The sequence below is a fragment of the Antedon mediterranea genome, chromosome 1 (assembly GCF_964355755.1).
Source record: "Antedon mediterranea chromosome 1, ecAntMedi1.1, whole genome shotgun sequence".
Classification (NCBI taxonomy): Eukaryota; Metazoa; Echinodermata; class Crinoidea; order Comatulida; family Antedonidae; genus Antedon; species Antedon mediterranea.
The window spans coordinates 30,935,673-30,953,530 of NC_092670.1; the positions used below are offsets into that span (position 1 = coordinate 30,935,673).

Sequence of the window (17,858 nt, forward strand, 5' to 3'; positions counted from 1 at the left end):
TTAGAAGATTACAACTGTTACAAATTATAACATGTAATAAAAAGCTGTAACACATTTCTGTAGTTTAAGCAGGGTATTAGACTGCATTACACATCTGTATGATCAATTTGCACTATTTATGAAAGTTGGGAATACTTGTAATATAAATATACACAAAATTTAGTTTTACCAAGTTTTGTAGTAGGCAAAATGGATAGTGTAGTTGAAGGAACTCCAGGTCCTTTAGTACTTGCTGAAGCAGTGGTAGACTGTTGAGGTAATGCAGTAGAGGTTCCAACTGGCACTGCTTCTGTTGTAGATCCTATTGTGGTTTGAATTTCTGTAAACAAAAAACATTGTCAAGTATTCTATAAATAACAATAACTAAAGTGGATCACATACAAGTACACAAATATTCATGTATTATTACTCATACTAGCTTATTATATACTGTATTTTATTTACTGTATAAAAAAACAATTTTCCATTTATCTTCCCTTTAACAACACAAACTTTTAAATAGACTACCATATCACATTTCCACACATGTACATTATACGGATTTTGGCTCCAACATTTCCTGAATAATTAGAATCCAGAGCAAGTGGGAATGACCCAAGACAGCATTGTGGGTACCTTGAAGAATGTGATAGGTGGTGTGAAAGAGTACATGCAGCTATCAAATCCATAAGATTGAAACTGAGAAAATCAAGATGGCTGTGAAAGGTGAAAATCAGATTTGTGGGAAACCTGGTTGCGGCAATCAAATCGGTCAAGTGAACACTCTATGCTACATTGCCACAAACTTCAAAGCACTCTCAGACTAATAGAAAATACATTAATATTTATCTGTTCACCTTGTTCTGTAGTTGCTAAAACCGATAATGTTGTTGAGGGAACTCCAGGCCCTTTAGTACTTGGAGCTGCTGCAGTAGTAGACTGTTGAGGGGACGATGTTCCAACTTGTCCTATTGTGGTTTTAATCTCTGTAAGTTTGAACAAATATCAGTTCATGAGGATAAAACATTCAATACAAATATTAATATTTTAAAAATGATCAAAATTGATTGAATATTTCAATATGACACAAATGTTTTATTACCTGAACTAGTTGTAATCACAGGTTGTAGAGTAGTTGCTGGCCTTGAACTAGTAGTTGTTGCTTTTTGAGACAGAGTTGTCGTTGCAAGCACTGCTGTTGTTCCTGGTGCTGCAGATATTACTGATGTTGTAGCTTCTGTGGGCAATACTGTTGTGACATCATGTAAACATCCAAATACTCCAACTCGTAATGTTGGCACAGAATCATCATACGAAGAAATCTGGACTCTAATTGCTTCAACAACAGGGAAGTCTTCTGGAAGGTCAAATGCCACTGGTATTATATTATCCTCAAAGTATGGAACCGTTAACACTTTTTCCCATCTAGTCAGTACTAAATCATTGGGTTCTTTGTAGAATAATTGCATAGTTGTTACAGTATCAGGACCGTTTCCTTGTACTTGAAGGGCTCTAACACTGACAGGTGTTTCAAACTCAATATCTACAAATGGTTTGGGTTCTTCCTGTAGATTACTTGGATACCATGGTTCCTCGCTGTTGAGTTTGGTACTGTCTGGGTTGTTTACATTGTCAGAAGTGCTTCTGGTGGTTGTCAGTTGTTCAACCTCATCCAAGTTCATTTTACATACTGAAAATTAAAAATAAAACAGTAAAAATCATGTCAGATGGTAAAAATTTGTTTGCACCACCTTTCAGCTTCAATAATATAATTAAAAGAATTTTAAATTACCTGGGCCAGTTGTCATTTGTACTTTTGGTGTAGTTATTGGTCTCTTTGTACTTGGAGCTGGTGCAGTGGTTGACTTTTTAGAAAATGGAGTAATAGTTCCAAGTGGAGCAGTTGTTGGTGCTTCTGACTCAGTAGTAACTGGTGCGGCAGAAGTTGTAGATATTACCGAAACGGTTGTAGATTCAGCTGGTAAAGCTGTTGTTACTTCATGTAAACATCCAAAAACTCCGATTCTTAGTGTTGGGTTAGTATCTTCATATTTATACATTTCAACTCGTAGAAGCTCAATGGCTGGAAAATCTTCAGGAAGATTAGCATTCAGCAAAACTGAGTTATCGGGTTGGTCTTGAACAATGATTAATTTATTCCACGATGTCAGCTGTTTAGAATTAGGTTCTTTATAGTACAATCTCAGTGTGGAAACCGAATTGTCACCATCTCCTTGAATCTGAAGAGCAGTTACGCTTACAGGTACACTGAATGCAATATCTACATAAGGTTTTGTATCTTCTTCTAGATTATTTGGATACCATGGGTTATCATTGTCAATCTTGGTACTGTCTGGATTTGCTACTTCGTCAGAAGTACTTCTGGTAGTTTTTAACTCTTCAACCTCATCCAAGTTCATTTCACATACTGAAAAAATAAACAAAACAGTAAAAATCATGTCAGACGTATCTTTGCACACCTTTGCCACTTCAATGATATGATTTTAAAATGTTAAATTACCTAGACCAGTTGTCATGTGTACTTCTGGTGTAGTTATTGGTCTCTTTGTAGTTGGAGCAGGTGCAGTGGTTGATTTTTTAGAAAATGGAGTTATGGTTCCAAGTGGAGCTGTTGTTGGTGCTTCTGACTCAGTGGTACCTGGTGCCTCAGAAATTGTAGAAATTACTGAAACGGTTGTAGATTCAGCTGGTGAAGCTGTTGTCACGTCATGTAAACATCCAAATACTCCAACTCGTAATGTTGGCACAGAATCATCATACGAAGAAATCTGGACTCTAATTGCTTTAACAACAGGGAAGTCTTCTGGAAGTTCAAATGCCACTGGTATTGAATTATCCTCAAAGTATGGAACTGTTAACACTTTTTCCCATCTAGTCAGTACTAAATCATTGGGTTCTTTGTAGAATAATTGCATAGTTGTTACAGTATCAGGACCGTTTCCTTGTACTTGAAGGGCTCTAACACTGACAGGTGTTTCAAACTCAATATCTAAAAATGGTTTGGGTTCTTCCTGAAGATTACTTGGATACCATGGTTCCTCGCTGTTGAGTTTGGTACTGTCTGGGTTGTTTACATTGTCAGAAGTGCTTCTGGTGGTTGTCAGTTGTTCAACCTCATCCAAGTTCATTTTACATACTGAAAATTAAAAATAAAACAGTAAAAATCATGTCAGATGGTAAAAATTTGTTTGCACCACCTTTCAGCTTCAATAATATAATTAAAAGAATTTTAAATTACCTGGGCCAGTTGTCATTTGTACTTTTGGTGTAGTTATTGGTCTCTTTGTACTTGGAGCTGGTGCAGTGGTTGACTTTTTAGAAAATGGAGTAACAGTTCCAAGTGGAGCAGTTGTTGGTGCTTCTGACTCAGTAGTAACTGGTGCGGCAGAAGTTGTAGATATTACCGAAACGGTTGTAGATTCAGCTGGTAAAGCTGTTGTTACTTCATGTAAACATCCAAAAACTCCGATTCTTAGTGTTGGGTTAGTATCTTCATATTTATACATTTCAACTCGTAGAAGCTCAATGGCTGGAAAATCTTCAGGAAGATTAGCATTCAGCAAAACTGAGTTATCGGGTTGGTCTTGAACAATGATTAATTTATTCCACGATGTCAGCTGTTTAGAATTAGGTTCTTTATAGTACAATCTCAGTGTGGAAACCGAATTGTCACCATCTCCTTGAATCTGAAGAGCAGTTACGCTTACAGGTACACTGAATGCAATATCTACATAAGGTTTTGTATCTTCTTCTAGATTATTTGGATACCATGGGTTATCATTGTCAATCTTGGTACTGTCTGGATTTGCTACTTCGTCAGAAGTACTTCTGGTAGTTTCTAACTCTTCAACCTCATCCAAGTTCATTTCACATACTGAAAAAATAAACAAAACAGTAAAAATCATGTCAGACGTATCTTTGCACACCTTTGCCACTTCAATGATATGATTTTAAAATGTTAAATTACCTAGACCAGTTGTCATGTGTACTTCTGGTGTAGTTATTAGTCTCTTTGTAGTTGGAGCAGGTGCAGTGGTTGATTTTTTAGAAAATGGAGTTATGGTTCCAAGTGGAGCTGTTGTTGGTGCTTCTGACTCAGTGGTACCTGGTGCCTCAGAAATTGTAGAAATTACTGAAACGGTTGTAGATTCAGCTGGTGAAGCTGTTGTCACGTCATGTAAACATCCAAATACTCCAACTCGTAATGTTGGCACAGAATCATCATACAAAGAAATCTGGACTCTAATTGCTTTAACAACAGGGAAGTCTTCTGGAAGTTCAAATGCCACTGGTATTGAATTATCCTCAAAGTATGGAACTGTTAATACTTTTTCCCATCTAGTCAGTACTAAATCATTGGGTTCTTTGTAGAATAATTGCATAGTTGTTACAGTATCAGGACCGTTTCCTTGTACTTGAAGGGCTCTAACACTGACAGGTGTTTCAAACTCAATATCTACAAATGGTTGGGGTTCTTCCTGTAGATTACTTGGATACCATGGTTCCTCACTGTTGAGTTTGGTACTGTCTGGGTTGTTTACATTGTCAGAAGTACTTCTGGTGGTTGTCAGTTGTTCAACCTCATCCAAGTTCATTTTACATACTGAAAATTTTAATAAAACAGTAAAAATCATGTCAGATGGTAAAAATGTGTTGGCACCACCTTTCAGCTTCAATAATATAATTAAAAGAATTTTAAATTACCTGGGCCAGTTGTCATTTGTACTTTTGGTGTAGTTATTGGTCTCTTTGTAATTGGAGCTGGTGCAGTGGTTGACTTTTTAGAAAATGGAGTCATAGTTCCAAGTGGAGAAGTTGTTGGTGCTTCTGACTCAGTAGTAACTGGTGCTGCAGAAGTTGTAGATATTACCGAAACGGTTGTAGATTCAGCTGGTAAAGCTGTTGTTACTTCATGTAAACATCCAAAAACTCCGATTCTTAGTGTTGGGTTAGTATCTTCATATTTATACATTTCAACTCGTAGAAGCTCAATAGCTGGAAAATCTTCAGGAAGAAGAGCATTCAGCAAAACTGAGTTATCGGGTTGGTCTTGAACAATGATTAATTTATTCCATGATGTCAGCTGTTTAGAATTAGGTTCTTTATAGTACAATCTCAGTGTGGAAACCGAATTGTCACCATCTCCTTGAATCTGAAGAGCAGTTACGCTTACAGGTACACTGAATGCAATATCTACATAAGGTTTTGTATCTTCTTCTAGATTATTTGGATACCATGGGTTATCATTGTCAATCTTGGTACTGTCTGGATTTGCTACCTCGTCAGAAGTACTTCTGGTAGTTTCTAACTCTTCAACCTCATCCAAATTCATTTCACATACTGAAAAAATAAACAAAACAGTAAAAATCATGTCAGACGTATCTTTGCACACCTTTGCCACTTCAATGATATGATTTTAAAATGTTAAATTACCTAGACCAGTTGTCATGTGTACTTCTGGTGTAGTTATTGGTCTCTTTGTAGTTGGAGCAGGTGCAGTGGTTGATTTTTTAGAAAATGGAGTTATGGTTCCAAGTGGAGCTGTTGTTGGTGCTTCTGACTCAGTGGTACCTGGTGCCTCAGAAATTGTAGAAATTACTGAAACGGTTGTAGATTCAGCTGGTGAAGCTGTTGTCACGTCATGTAAACATCCAAATACTCCAACTCGTAATGTTGGCACAGAATCATCATACAAAGAAATCTGGACTCTAATTGCTTTAACAACAGGGAAGTCTTCTGGAAGTTCAAATGCCACTGGTATTGAATTATCCTCAAAGTATGGAACTGTTAACACTTTTTCCCATCTAGTTAGTACTAAATCATTGGGTTCTTTGTAGAATAATTGCATAGTTGTTACAGCATCAGGACCGTTTCCTTGTACTTGAAGGGCTCTAACACTGACAGGTGTTTCAAACTCAATATCTACAAATGGTTTGGGTTCTTCCTGTAGATTACTTGGATACCATGGTTCCTCGCTGTTGAGTTTGGTACTGTCTGGGTTGTTTACATTGTCAGAAGTACTTCTGGTGGTTGTCAGTTGTTCAATATCATCCAAGTTCATTTTACATACTGAAAATGTTAATAAAACAGTAAAAATCATGTCAGATGGTAAAAATGTGTTGGCACCCCCTTTCAGCTTCAATAATATAATTAAAAGAATTTTAAATTACCTGGGCCAGTTGTCATTTGTACTTTTGGTGTAGTTATTGGTCTCTTTGTAATTGGAGCTGGTGCAGTGGTTGACTTTTTAGAAAATGGAGTCATAGTTCCAAGTGGAGAAGTTGTTGGTGCTTCTAACTCAGTAGTAACTGGTGCTGCAGAAGTTGTAGATATTACCGAAACGGTTGTAGATTCAGCTGGAAAAGCTGTTGTTACTTCATGTAAACATCCAAAAACTCCAATTCTTAGTGTTGGGTTAGTATCTTCATATTTATACATTTCAACTCGTAGAAGCTCAATGGCTGGAAAATCTTCAGGAAGATTAGCATTCAGCAAAACTGAGTTATCGGGTTGGTCTTGAACAATGATTAATTTATTCCACGATGTCAGCTGTTTAGAATTAGGTTCTTTATAGTACAATCTCAGTGTGGACACCGAATTGTCACCATCTCCTTGAATCTGAAGAGCAGTTACGCTTACAGGTACACTGAATGCAATATCTACATAAGGTTTTGCATCTTCTTCTAGATTATTTGGATACCATGGGTTATCATTGTCAATCTTGGTACTGTCTGGATTTTCTACTTCGTCAGAAGTACTTCTGGTAGTTTGTAACTCTTCAACCTCATCCAAGTTCATTTCACATACTAATCAGATAAAAAAATGATATACAATATTTAATTCATACATTATATTTATTGAACAAAAAACAATACATAATTCAAAATTACATTTTATTAGAAACTGTTGATTACCTGGGCCAGTTGTCATCACAACTCTAGGTGTTGTTGTCAGTTCAGCTGTAATTGGTACTGGTTCAGTTGTCTGAACTTTTCCTGTAGTAGTAACTGGTCCTTTAGTAGTGGGTGCTGCTGCAGTGGTCGTTATTGGTTGCAGCAGTGTCGTTGATGGAACGGATACTGATTCTGGAGTAGTAGCTGGTTTGCTAGTACTTACTGATGCTACTGTAGTAGTTAAAAAGTGCAGAGGTGTAGTTGAAGTAAATGGTCGTGGTCTTGTTGTCAGAACTTTTCCTGCAGTAGTAGCAGCTGGTCCTCTTGTAGTTGGTGCTGCAGCAATAGTGGTTTTTAGCTGCATAGGTGTAGTTGATTCAACTGATACTGGTCCAGTTGTCTGACCATTTTCTGTAGTAGTAGCTGGTCCTCTCGTACTTGGTGCTGCTGCAGTGGTGCTTATTGGCTGCAGAGGTGTAGTTGATGCAACCAAGACTTGCCCTGTTGTCTGTACTTTTTCTGTAGTAGTAGCAGCTGGTCCTTGTGTACTTGGTGCAACCGCTGTAGTAGATACATGTTGCAGAGGTGTAGTTGACTCAACTAATACTGGTCCTGTTGTCAGGCCTTTTTCTGTGGTAGTGGCTGGTCCTCTTGTACTTGGTGCTACTTCTGTAGTAGATACATGCTGCAGAGGTGTAGTTGATGCAACTGATACTGGTCCTGTTGTCTGAACTTTTCCTGTAGTAGTAGCTGGTCTTCTCGTACTTGGTGCTGCTGCAGTAGTGGTTATTGGCTGCAGAGGTGTAGTTGATGCACCTGAGACTAGCCCTGTTGTCTGTACTTTTTCTGTAGTTGTAGCAGCTGGTCCTTGTGTACTTGGTGCAACCGCTGTAGTAGATACATGTTGCATAGGTGTAGTTGATGCAACTGATAATGGTCCTGTTGTCAGAACTTTTTCTGTAGTAGTGGCTGGTCCTCTACTACTTGGTGCTGCTGCAATAGTGGTTATTGGCTGCATAGGTGTAGTTGATGCAACTGATACTGATCCTGTTGTCTGACTATTTTCTGTAGTAGTGGCTGGTCCTCTCGTACTTGGTGCTGCTGCAGTAGTGGTTATTGGCTGCAGAAGTGTAGTTGATGCAACTGAGACTTGCCCTGTTGTCTGTACTTTTTCTGTAGTAGTAGCAGCTGGTCCTTGTGTACTTGGTGCAACCGCTGTAGTAGATACATGTTCCATAGGTGTAGTTGATGCAACTGATATTGGTCCTGTTGTCATAACTTTTTCTGTAGTAGTGGCTGGTCCTCTAGTACTTGGTGCTGCTGCAGTAGTGGATATTGGCTGCAGAGGTGTAGTTAATGGAACTGATACCGATCCTGTTGTAGTTGAAGCCAATGGTATTACAGTAGTACTTTGTGCTGTTGCAGTAGTAGATACTTTCACTGTTGGTTGCACTGTTGTAATCTTTTGTACGCAGCCAAACAAACCAATTCTTAATGTTGGTACACCATCATATGAATCAATTTTAACCCTCATAAAATGTATTACAGGGAATTCGTCAGGAAGTGTAAGTGTTAACGGACTAGAATTATCAATCTGATCTGGAACTGTTATTAAATTATTCCATAAAGACATTGTGTTTGAATTAGCCTCTTTGTAATACAATTTAAGTCTAGATACAGAATTTTGATTATGTCCTTGTATATGAATTGCTTTCACACTGACTGACTCATCAAACGAAATATCTACGTAAGGATTTGGTTCTTCAGCAAGTCCACTTGGATACCATGGTTGATTGCTGTCAAGTTTGGTACTATCTGAATTTTCTACATTATCAGAAGTTGTTCTGGTTGTAGCCAACTGTTCAACTTGATCCAAATCCATGTAACAAACTAGAAATATTGACATGATAAAACATATTGAATAGTAATTTTAGATATAAGAAAATATTGAGATTTTTAAGGGAATATTTAGCAAACAAAAGTCTATTTTACACAGTGTTTTTAATGGATGAACTAGAAATGAAAAAAAGTTGTTTATTTTATCATTTGACTAACATTTTTTGTAAATAAAATTAAACTAATAAAATTCAAATTATTCCATACATGAATTGGATTTATTTTAAAGTTATATTTAATATGGGTTGGGGAACATGTGGGGAAGATGAATGTCTTTACATCTTTACTGTTTCAATACTAAACTAAACTCTCACAACAATAGGCTAATTCTGGTTTGCAGAAAGCATTGTAGAATACATTTTACATGGTAATAAATTATTTGAGAGCTTTCAATTGTTAGAAAACTGGATCTTAATTACCTTTAGTTGTAGTTTGATAACTTTCTATTGTGGTTGGTGGTTTGAACGTCTTAGCTGGCAAAGTAGTACGTTCTCCTGACAAAATGCTAGTTGTCAAATCTAAAATAAAAAAAAAGAAAAAAGGTAACAATTAATATAGCCTTTATCTATTTTAAGACACATCATTATTGACAATTTGTCCATTCAATCTTTTAAAATGGCATTTGCCATAAGGCTAATTACCTTGTTCTCTAGTGGTTGATACGCTAGAAGTTGTAGCTGGTACTTTTGTGCTTGGCACAGTTCTAGTTGTTTGTCCTTCTGGGAAGGGTGTTAGTGTGCCCAGTGGTGGAACTCCTGTTGTTGATCTAGATATTCCAGCAGTTGTACCTAGTGCTTTTGTGCTTGATACAACTCCAGTTGTTTGTCTTTCTGGGAAAGGTGTTATTGTGCCAAGTGGTGGAACACCTGTTGTTGATCCAGATACTCCGGCAGTTGTACCTGGTTCTTTTGTACTTGATACAGCTCCAGTTGTTTGTCCTTCTGGGAAAGGTGTTATTGTGCCAAGTGGTGGAACGCCTGTTGTTGATCTAGATATTACAGCAGTTGTACCTGGTGCTTTTGTGCTTGATACAGCTCCAGTTGTTTTTCCTTCTGGGAAAGGTGTTATTGTGCCAAGTGGTGGAACGCCTGTGGTTGATCCAGATAATTCGGCAGTTGTACCTGGTGCTTTTGTGCTTGGTACAGCTCCAGTTGTCTGTCCTTCTGGGAAGGGTGTTAGTGTGCCAAGTGGTGGAACTCCTGTTGTTGATCTGGATACTCCGGCAGTTGTACTTCGGGCCTTTGTACTAGGTACAGCTCCAGTTGTCTGTCCTTCTGGGAAGGGTGTTATTGTGCCAAGTGGTGGAATGCCAGTTGTTGATCCAGACACTCCAGTAGTTGTACCTGGTGCTTTTGTGCTTGGTACAGCTCCAGTTGTCTGTCCTTCTGGGAAGGGTGTTAGTGTGCCAAGTGGTGGAACACCAGTTGTTGATCCAGATACTCTGGCAGTTGTACTTGGGGCCTTTGTACTAGGTACAGCTCCAGTTGTCTGTCCTTCTGGGAATGGTGTTATTGTGCCAAGTGGTGGAACTCCTGTTGTTGATCCAGATACTCCAGCAGTTGTCCCTGGTTCTTTTGTACTTGATACAGCTCCAGTTGTTTGTCCTTCTGGGAAAGGTGTTATTGTGCCAAGTGGTAGAACGCCTGTTGTTGATCTAGATATTACAGCAGTTGTACCTGGTGCTTTTGTGCTTGATACAGCTCCAGTTGTTTTTCCTTCTGGGAAAGGTGTTATTGTGCCAAGTGGTGGAACGCCTGTGGTTGATCCAGATACTTCGGCAGTTGTACCTGGTGCTTTTGTGCTTGGTACAGCTCCAGTTGTCTGTCCTTCTGGGAAGGGTGTTGGTGTGCCAAGTGGTGGAACTCCTGTTGTTGATCTGGATACTCCGGCAGTTGTACTTCGGGCCTTTGTACTAGGTACAGCTCCAGTTGTCTGTCCTTCTGGGAAGGGTGTTATTGTGCCAAGTGGTGGAATGCCAGTTGTTGATCCAGACACTCCAGTAGTTGTACCTGGTGCTTTTGTGCTTGGTACAGCTCCAGTTGTCTGTCCTTCTGGGAAGGGTGTTAGTGTGCCAAGTGGTGGAACACCTGTTGTTGATCCAGATACTCCGACAGTTGTACTTGGGGCCTTTGTACTAGGTACAGCTCCAGTTGTCTGTCCTTCTGGGAATGGTGTTATTGTGCCAAGTGGTGGAACTCCTGTTGTTGATCCAGATACTCCAGCAGTTGTCCCTGGTTCTTTTGTACTTGATACAACTCCAGTTGTTTGTCTTTCTGGGAAAGGTGTTATTGTGCCAAGTGGTGGAACGCCTGTTGTTGATCTAGATATTCCAGCAGTTGTACCTGGTGCTTTTGTGCTTGGTACAGCTCCAGTTGTCTGTCCTTCTGGGAAGGGTGTTAGTGTGCCAAGTGTTGGAACTCCCGTTGTTGATCCAGATAGTCCGGCAGTTGTACCTGGTGCTTTTGTGCTTGGTACAGCTCCAGTTGTCTGTCCTTCTGTGAAGGGTGTTAGTGTGCCAAGTGTTGGAACTCCCGTTGTTGATCCAGATAGTCCGGCAGTTGTACTTCGGGTCTTTGTGCTTGATACAGCTCCAGTTGTCTGTCCTTCTTGGAAAGGTGTTATTGTGCCAAGTGGTGGAACTCCTGTTGTTGATCCAGATACTCCAGCAGTTGTACCTGGTGCATTTGTACTAGGTACAGCTCCAGTTGTTTGTCTTTCTGGGAAAGGTGTTATTGTGCCAAGTGGTGGAACAGATACCCTGACAGTTGTACCTGGTGCTTTTGTGCTTGATGCAGTTCCAGTTGTTTGTCCTTCTGGGAAAGGTGTTATTGTGCCAAGTGGTGGAACGCCTGTTGTTGATCCAGATACTCCGGCAGTTGTACCTTGTGCTTTTGTGGTTGGTACAGCTCCAGTTGTCTGTCCTTCTGGGAAGGGTGTTAGTGTGCCAAGTGGTGGAACTCCCGTTGTTGATTCAGATAGTCTGGCAGTTGTACTTGGGGCCTTTGTACTAGGTACAGCTCCAGTTGTCTGTCCTGGTAAGGGTGTTAGTGTGCCAAGTGGTGGAATGCCTGTTGTTGATCCAGACACTCCAGCAGTTGTACCTGGTGCCTTTGTACCAGGTACAGCTCCAGTTGTCTGTCCTTCTGGGAAAGGTGTTATTGTACCAAGTGTTGGAACTCCTGTTGTTGATCCAGATACTCCAGCAGTTGTACCTGGTGCCTTTGTACTAGGTACAGCTCCAGTTGTCTGTCTTTCTGGGAAAGGTGTTATTGTGCCAAGTGGTGGAATGCCTGTTGTTGATCTAGATATTCCAGCAGTTGTACCTGGTACTGTTGTGCTTGATACAGCTCCAGTTGTTTGTCCTTCTTGGAAAGGTGTTATTGTGCCAAGTGGTGGAACGCCTGTTGTTGATCCAGATACTCCGGCAGTTGTACCTTGTGCTTTTGTGGTTGGTACAGCTCCAGTTGTCTGTCCTTCGGGGAAGGGTGTTAGTGTGCCAAGTGGTGGAACTCCCGTTGTTGATTCAGATAGTCCGGCAGTGGTACTTGGGGCCTTTGTACTAGGTACAGCTCCAGTTGTCTGTCCTTCTGGGAAAGGTGTTATTGTACCAAGTGGTGGAACTCCTGTTGTTGATCCAGATACTCCAGCAGTTGTACCTGGTGCCTTTGTACTAGGTACAGCTCCAGTTGTCTGTCTTTCTGGGAAAGGTGTTATTGTGCCAAGTGGTGGAACGCCTGTTGTTGACTCAGATACCCTGACAGTTGTACCTGGTGCTTTTGTACTAGGGACAGCTCCAGTTGTCTGGCCTTCTGGGAAGGGTGTTAGTGTGCCAAGTGGTGGGATTCCTGATGTTGATATTCCAGCAGTTGTACCTGGTGCTTTTGTGCTTGATACAGCTCCAGTTGTCTGGCCTTCTGGGAAGGGTGTTAGTGTGCCAAGTGGTGGAACTCCTGTTGTTGATCTTGATATTCCAGCAGTTGTACCTGGTGCTTTTGTACTAGGTACAGCTCCAGTTGTCTGTCCTTCTGGGAAGGGTGTTAGTGTGCCAAGTGGTGGAATGCCTGTTGTTGATCCAGACACTCCAGCAGTTGTACCTGGTGCCTTTGTACTAGGTACAGCTCCAGTTGTCTGTCCTTGTGGGAAAGGTGTTATTGTGCCAAGTGGTGGAAATCCTGTTGTTGATCCAGATACTCCAGCAGTTGTACCTGGTGCCTTTGTACTAGGTACAGCTCCAGTTGTTTGTCTTTCTGGGAAAGGTGTTATTGTGCCAAGTGGTGGAGCGCCTGTTGTTGATTCAGATAGTCCGGCAGTTGTACTTCGGGCCTTTGTACTAGGTACAGCTCCAGTTGTTTGTCCTTCTGGGAAAGGTGTTATTGTGCCAAGTGGTGGAACTCCTGTTGTTGATCCAGATACTCCAGCCGTTGTACCTGGTGCCTTTGTACTAGGTACAGCTCCAGTTGTCTGGCCTTCTGGGAAGGGTGTTAGTGTGCCAAGTGGTGGAACTCCTGTTGTTGATCTTGATATTCCAGCAGTTGTACCTGGTGCTTTTGTACTAGGGACAGCTCCAGTTGTCTGGCCTTCTGGGAAGGGTGTTAGTGTGCCAAGTGGTGGGATTCCTGTTGTTGATATTCCAGCAGTTGTACCTGGTGCTTTTGTGCTTGATACAGCTCCAGTTGTTTGTCCTTCTGGGAAAGGTGTTATTGTGCCAAGTGGTGGAACTCCTGTTGTTGATCCTGATACTCTGGCAGTTGTACCTGGTGCCTTTGTACTAGGCAAAGCTCCAGTTGTCTGTCCTTCTGGGAAGGGTGTTAGTGTGCCAAGTGGTGGGATTCCTGTTGTTGTACCTGGTGCAGCTCCAGTTGTCTGTCCAGCAAATGGTGTTACTGTTCCAAGTGCTGGAGATGTTGTTGGAATCGATGTTGTTACTGCAAATTTGAATATGAATATATATTTTACAAATCAATAATTAAAATGTGAAAGCATTTGTTGGTTGGGAATCAAATTTTATTTAAATCTTGATTTGGGTGATAATAATAATATTTAATCAATTTTACAAAGCAATACTTTTTTTGTGACCATTAAACAATTTTCATAACAATTAATAAAAATAAATTATCAAATGAATACTTACGGTCTAAGTAACAGCCCAATACTTGAATTCGTACACGTGGCTTAAGACTACTTTCAACAGGAGTAATAACCAGGGATGCGGCTTCAATGCCTGGTTCGAGTAATGTAATGGTAACAGAATTCAATTCATCTAAATTTCCAATAAACACCTATTATATATAAAAAAAAACTTGTAATTTACATCTTAGATAATCATTGTTAGGGGACTGTCATTAAGTTTTATTTTTCTAAAAAGGGGTAAAATATTTAAAATCTAGAATCTTCTTATACATCATTTTAACTTTTTATGAAATATTTAATTGTTATATAATATAATATAACTTTATAGTGTTGTTTGAATCATTTGAACATACAGTATTTCATCCTGAAATATGTGCAAAAGAAGTCATTATGTTATTACAAATTGATCATAGCTTGTACTAGTATAAACCAATCAAATAAAAATTATCATCCCTTCAACCCAAGTTGAAGGGAATATGGTAATAAATTACATACACTTTGTCCATCTGCAGTTTGGACATCTAGTAAATCAACTTGACCTGGACGTCTGTATTGTAGTGTGAACGCTTCCAAGTATTCATTGCTACCAGATCCACCTCCCATTAGATTAAATGCGGTTACCAAAGCTGGGCTGTCTAAATCAATGAGTAACTTGGGCTCAACAGGAGAAGATGTCCAGCCATAGATTCCATTCTGATCAGGTTGACTGACAAAACCAAGACGGGGGTCAGATGCTTCTGAAAGCTCTATTATCTCAGAACAAGGACCTGTATATGAATTTAAGATGCCATTTCATGATTTCAATATAATCAGAAGTAAATGTTGAAATATGCATTCAGCTATGAATGTACTACAATAAGGAACATTAAAAAAAACAGAATCCAACAGTGGTGTTGGTAGTCTATGGGTGAGAGTTGTTCTCAAATACGAACAGCCATTCGACATGAATATAAAATTGGAGAAATTATTCTATTTTATAATTGATCCAAATTTTATTGAACAATGTATATAAAAATCCAACTTTTATAACACTGTAATGTCACCAACAATAAAAAGGAACCTTCTGGATTGAAAAACAGAATTTACAATTCACAAATGGAAAGCAGAAAGAATGTTCATCCTGCATCTCTTACCTAGTGTCTTAATTATCATAGGTGTCGTGGAACCATGTGTTACAGCTACAGTAGTCGACATGATGGTTGTTGGTGCTTGAGATGTTGTCATCCTTGGAGTAGTAACTAAAAATATTTACAAAATAAAAGTGTGAGATGGCAACATTGTTGTAAATATTAAACAAAAAAATAAATACGAGAAGAGAAATCATACTTCAGAAAAAAGGAAAAATGTTAAAGACATTATTTTTCACAATTTTTCACTCAGTCCGCCTCCTGAAAATATAACCTTTCATCTGTCATAAACATTCATATGTATAGTAGTATCTGTATAATTCATATCCCAATAATGATTTACTTGAGGAAATGACATTAACATACCTGTGTAATCACACCCAAGCAACTGAATTCGAAGACGTATCTCAACATTTGCATTAAAAATTTGAAAGGCAATGGCATTAGTATAAATGCTTCCAAGATATTCAGGAATAGAAATGCTTATCGGGTCCATGCCATTGGTGTTGCCTTCAAAGGTCTGTATTGGTAAATTGAAACATATTTTAACATAATTTGCATGCTTTTGGTAACACTTTTGAAAATATGTATATATAACATTCAACCCTCTCAATATCAAACTCTCTGAAAACCAGAAAATCTCACAAAACCAGATTTTTCTTGAGGTACAAAAGGTCCCAAATTCGTTTTTACCATTAAAAACACATTCTGAATATCAGACTTCCCAGAAATCCAGACATTTTAGGTCAGCACAAAGGTCTCCGGTATTGGGAGAGTTGACTGTTGGAAGAGCCATGCTCTTAATTATGTTTGTTTACTTGGAGTTACACTTGTATTATCTATCTATCTGATTGTTATAATTATTATATTGTTAAAATTGTATTCATTAAAAATTAAAAAAATGATTGATTATATTAATTGTTTAGATGCAATAAAAAGCTCTATGTATAAGTATATACATCCAAAACACAAAAATAATATAACATACATATAAACTAGGAATTTAAAATATAATGATAATTGTTATCAAACCTTCGTCTGAGGTGAACTAGCATCAGATGCTATGGAAGCATATTTGTCAGAATTTGGAGGCAAGTACGATATTTGGAACTCCTCTGGATATGCATTCGAGCCTGGACCACCTCCAAGAATTATGACTCCAGTTATCTCCATAACCTCTGGTAAAGAAATGAGAAGAACTGGATACTCTGGTCTTGCTGGGCTCCAGCCATATGTCCCATCTTCATTTTGCTCAGAGTCAAAGTTTACTTCCTGTGGATTGTTTGGTCCAAGATCAATGACACTATCACAAGCTAAAATAGAAATACAATTTTAGTTGAAACAAACAAAAATATTTATTATTTAGTTAAAAAGATAATTTAATATCTTTTGTATTTGTAGGGAAATACTTTAGTGCACGTCAGGGATGATTTGATTTTTTTTAATTCCTCAAAAAAAAAAGGAAACATGAGGATTGGATTGAGGAAAATATTGGGTAAAAGACAGAAAGAAGAGATCAAAGAAACATGGAATGACTAATATTCAATAATAAAAGGGAGAACATATTTTTAGATTATTTGCAAGAATAAACTTACAATATTGTGTTGTTAATTTCTTAAATTCTGTTGTCTCCGGTGCAGCTGTTGTTCCTGGTGCCATTGTTGTCTTCCAATTATATGGTGGTGTGACCTTTTTAGTGGTCTGAAGTTTGGTAGTAAAAACACTTGGCTGACCAGTTGTTGTATGACTTGGACCACCAGGTGTGGTCATTGGTTTAGTCAGCATAGGTGTAGTGTACACGCTTGGAATACCAGAAGTGGTCTGACTGGGTGGACCAGATGTGGTTGAAAAAACTACAGTAGTTTGTCCTTTATAAGGAAATAAGAAAACATGAAATGTTTATGATTAACAATACTAAAGCTGTAAATATGGAAAATTAAGTTTTAATGACCTAAAAATATATAAATTAATACTAAAATAATAATTGGTTTAAAGGAATGGTTGAAAATAACTAAACGTTAAAGTAGTGAAACATTATTTATATAAGAGGAGACTGAACTGGACTATTTTTGTTGTTTGTTATATTGATTTATATAAGATCTTTATCTTATTATTATATTATTGAGTCTAAAAGCAGTAATATTATTAATAATAATATATCTTAATTATGGTCTATTTTATATTCATTGTTAATTTCAAACATTCAGTTAGAAAAATTACTGACTCACAGTGGCCTAGGTTGCTTTTGTTTTTCCTAACCTGTTGATATTGGTTTTTTTGTTTGGTCAAATAAAATAAAAGAAATGTTGGTTGGACAATTCATACATTAGTTTTTGGAATTAGTTCTAACCTTCCTTATCACATCCAAGTGGTTGCATTCTGAGTCTCACTTCAAATAGTTCATTAACTGGTTGAATGATGATACTTGATGTAAGCACTGATTCTGTTAACTGTACAAGTTGAACAGTACTATCATCTGAGTTTCCAGGGTAATACTATAAAGAACAACACATAAAGCAAAACATTTAGGCCTGTATTCTTGAAAAGGGACTAACTTTAGTTCTGGACTAAGGACAGTCCTGAACTATCTTAGATCCCGTATTCTTTAAACCTGGACCAACTGGTTATGGACTAAACAATGAAAATGATTGTCTTTTGAGGTTTGAGATTTTACAGGGGTTCTAAAATTAAGTTAAGAGTGTACTCAGACTAACCAATCACATGAGACCTTTGATATGTAATATAAAAAAAACATACAAAACCAATAATGGTTCAAGAATTTACAAGATTTGTATTATTTAAGTGAATAAAG

General features: G+C 38.4%; 2 protein-coding genes across 2 annotated transcripts in view; both read right to left on the bottom strand.

Moving 5' to 3' along the window:
- LOC140043971 (uncharacterized) lies at positions 1-10,156 on the bottom strand. Its single transcript, XM_072088459.1, has 14 exons — positions 9,431-10,156; positions 9,209-9,307; positions 6,915-8,783; positions 6,171-6,806; positions 5,434-6,069; positions 4,705-5,400; positions 3,968-4,603; positions 3,239-3,874; positions 2,501-3,136; positions 1,772-2,407; positions 1,082-1,669; positions 837-965; positions 170-319; positions 1-14 (listed from the first exon to the last, which is right to left on the bottom strand). Exons 3-14 carry the CDS (start codon positions 8,773-8,775, stop codon positions 1-3), a joined length of 7,254 nt encoding a protein of 2,417 aa, XP_071944560.1. The 5' UTR covers positions 8,776-8,783; positions 9,209-9,307; positions 9,431-10,156.
- Positions 9,201-17,858, bottom strand: part of LOC140043982 (uncharacterized) — a 21,352-nt gene continuing 12,694 nt past the window's right edge. The window contains exons 29-37 of the mRNA XM_072088468.1: positions 17,397-17,541; positions 16,642-16,914; positions 16,079-16,359; positions 15,413-15,566; positions 15,053-15,157; positions 14,415-14,686; positions 13,921-14,068; positions 9,431-13,714; positions 9,201-9,307 (exon numbers count right to left, since the gene is read on the bottom strand). Coding sequence (XP_071944569.1) covers positions 9,201-9,307; positions 9,431-13,714; positions 13,921-14,068; positions 14,415-14,686; positions 15,053-15,157; positions 15,413-15,566; positions 16,079-16,359; positions 16,642-16,914; positions 17,397-17,541 — 5,769 coding nt within the window. The remainder of the gene's footprint in view (positions 9,308-9,430; positions 13,715-13,920; positions 14,069-14,414; positions 14,687-15,052; positions 15,158-15,412; positions 15,567-16,078; positions 16,360-16,641; positions 16,915-17,396; positions 17,542-17,858) is intronic.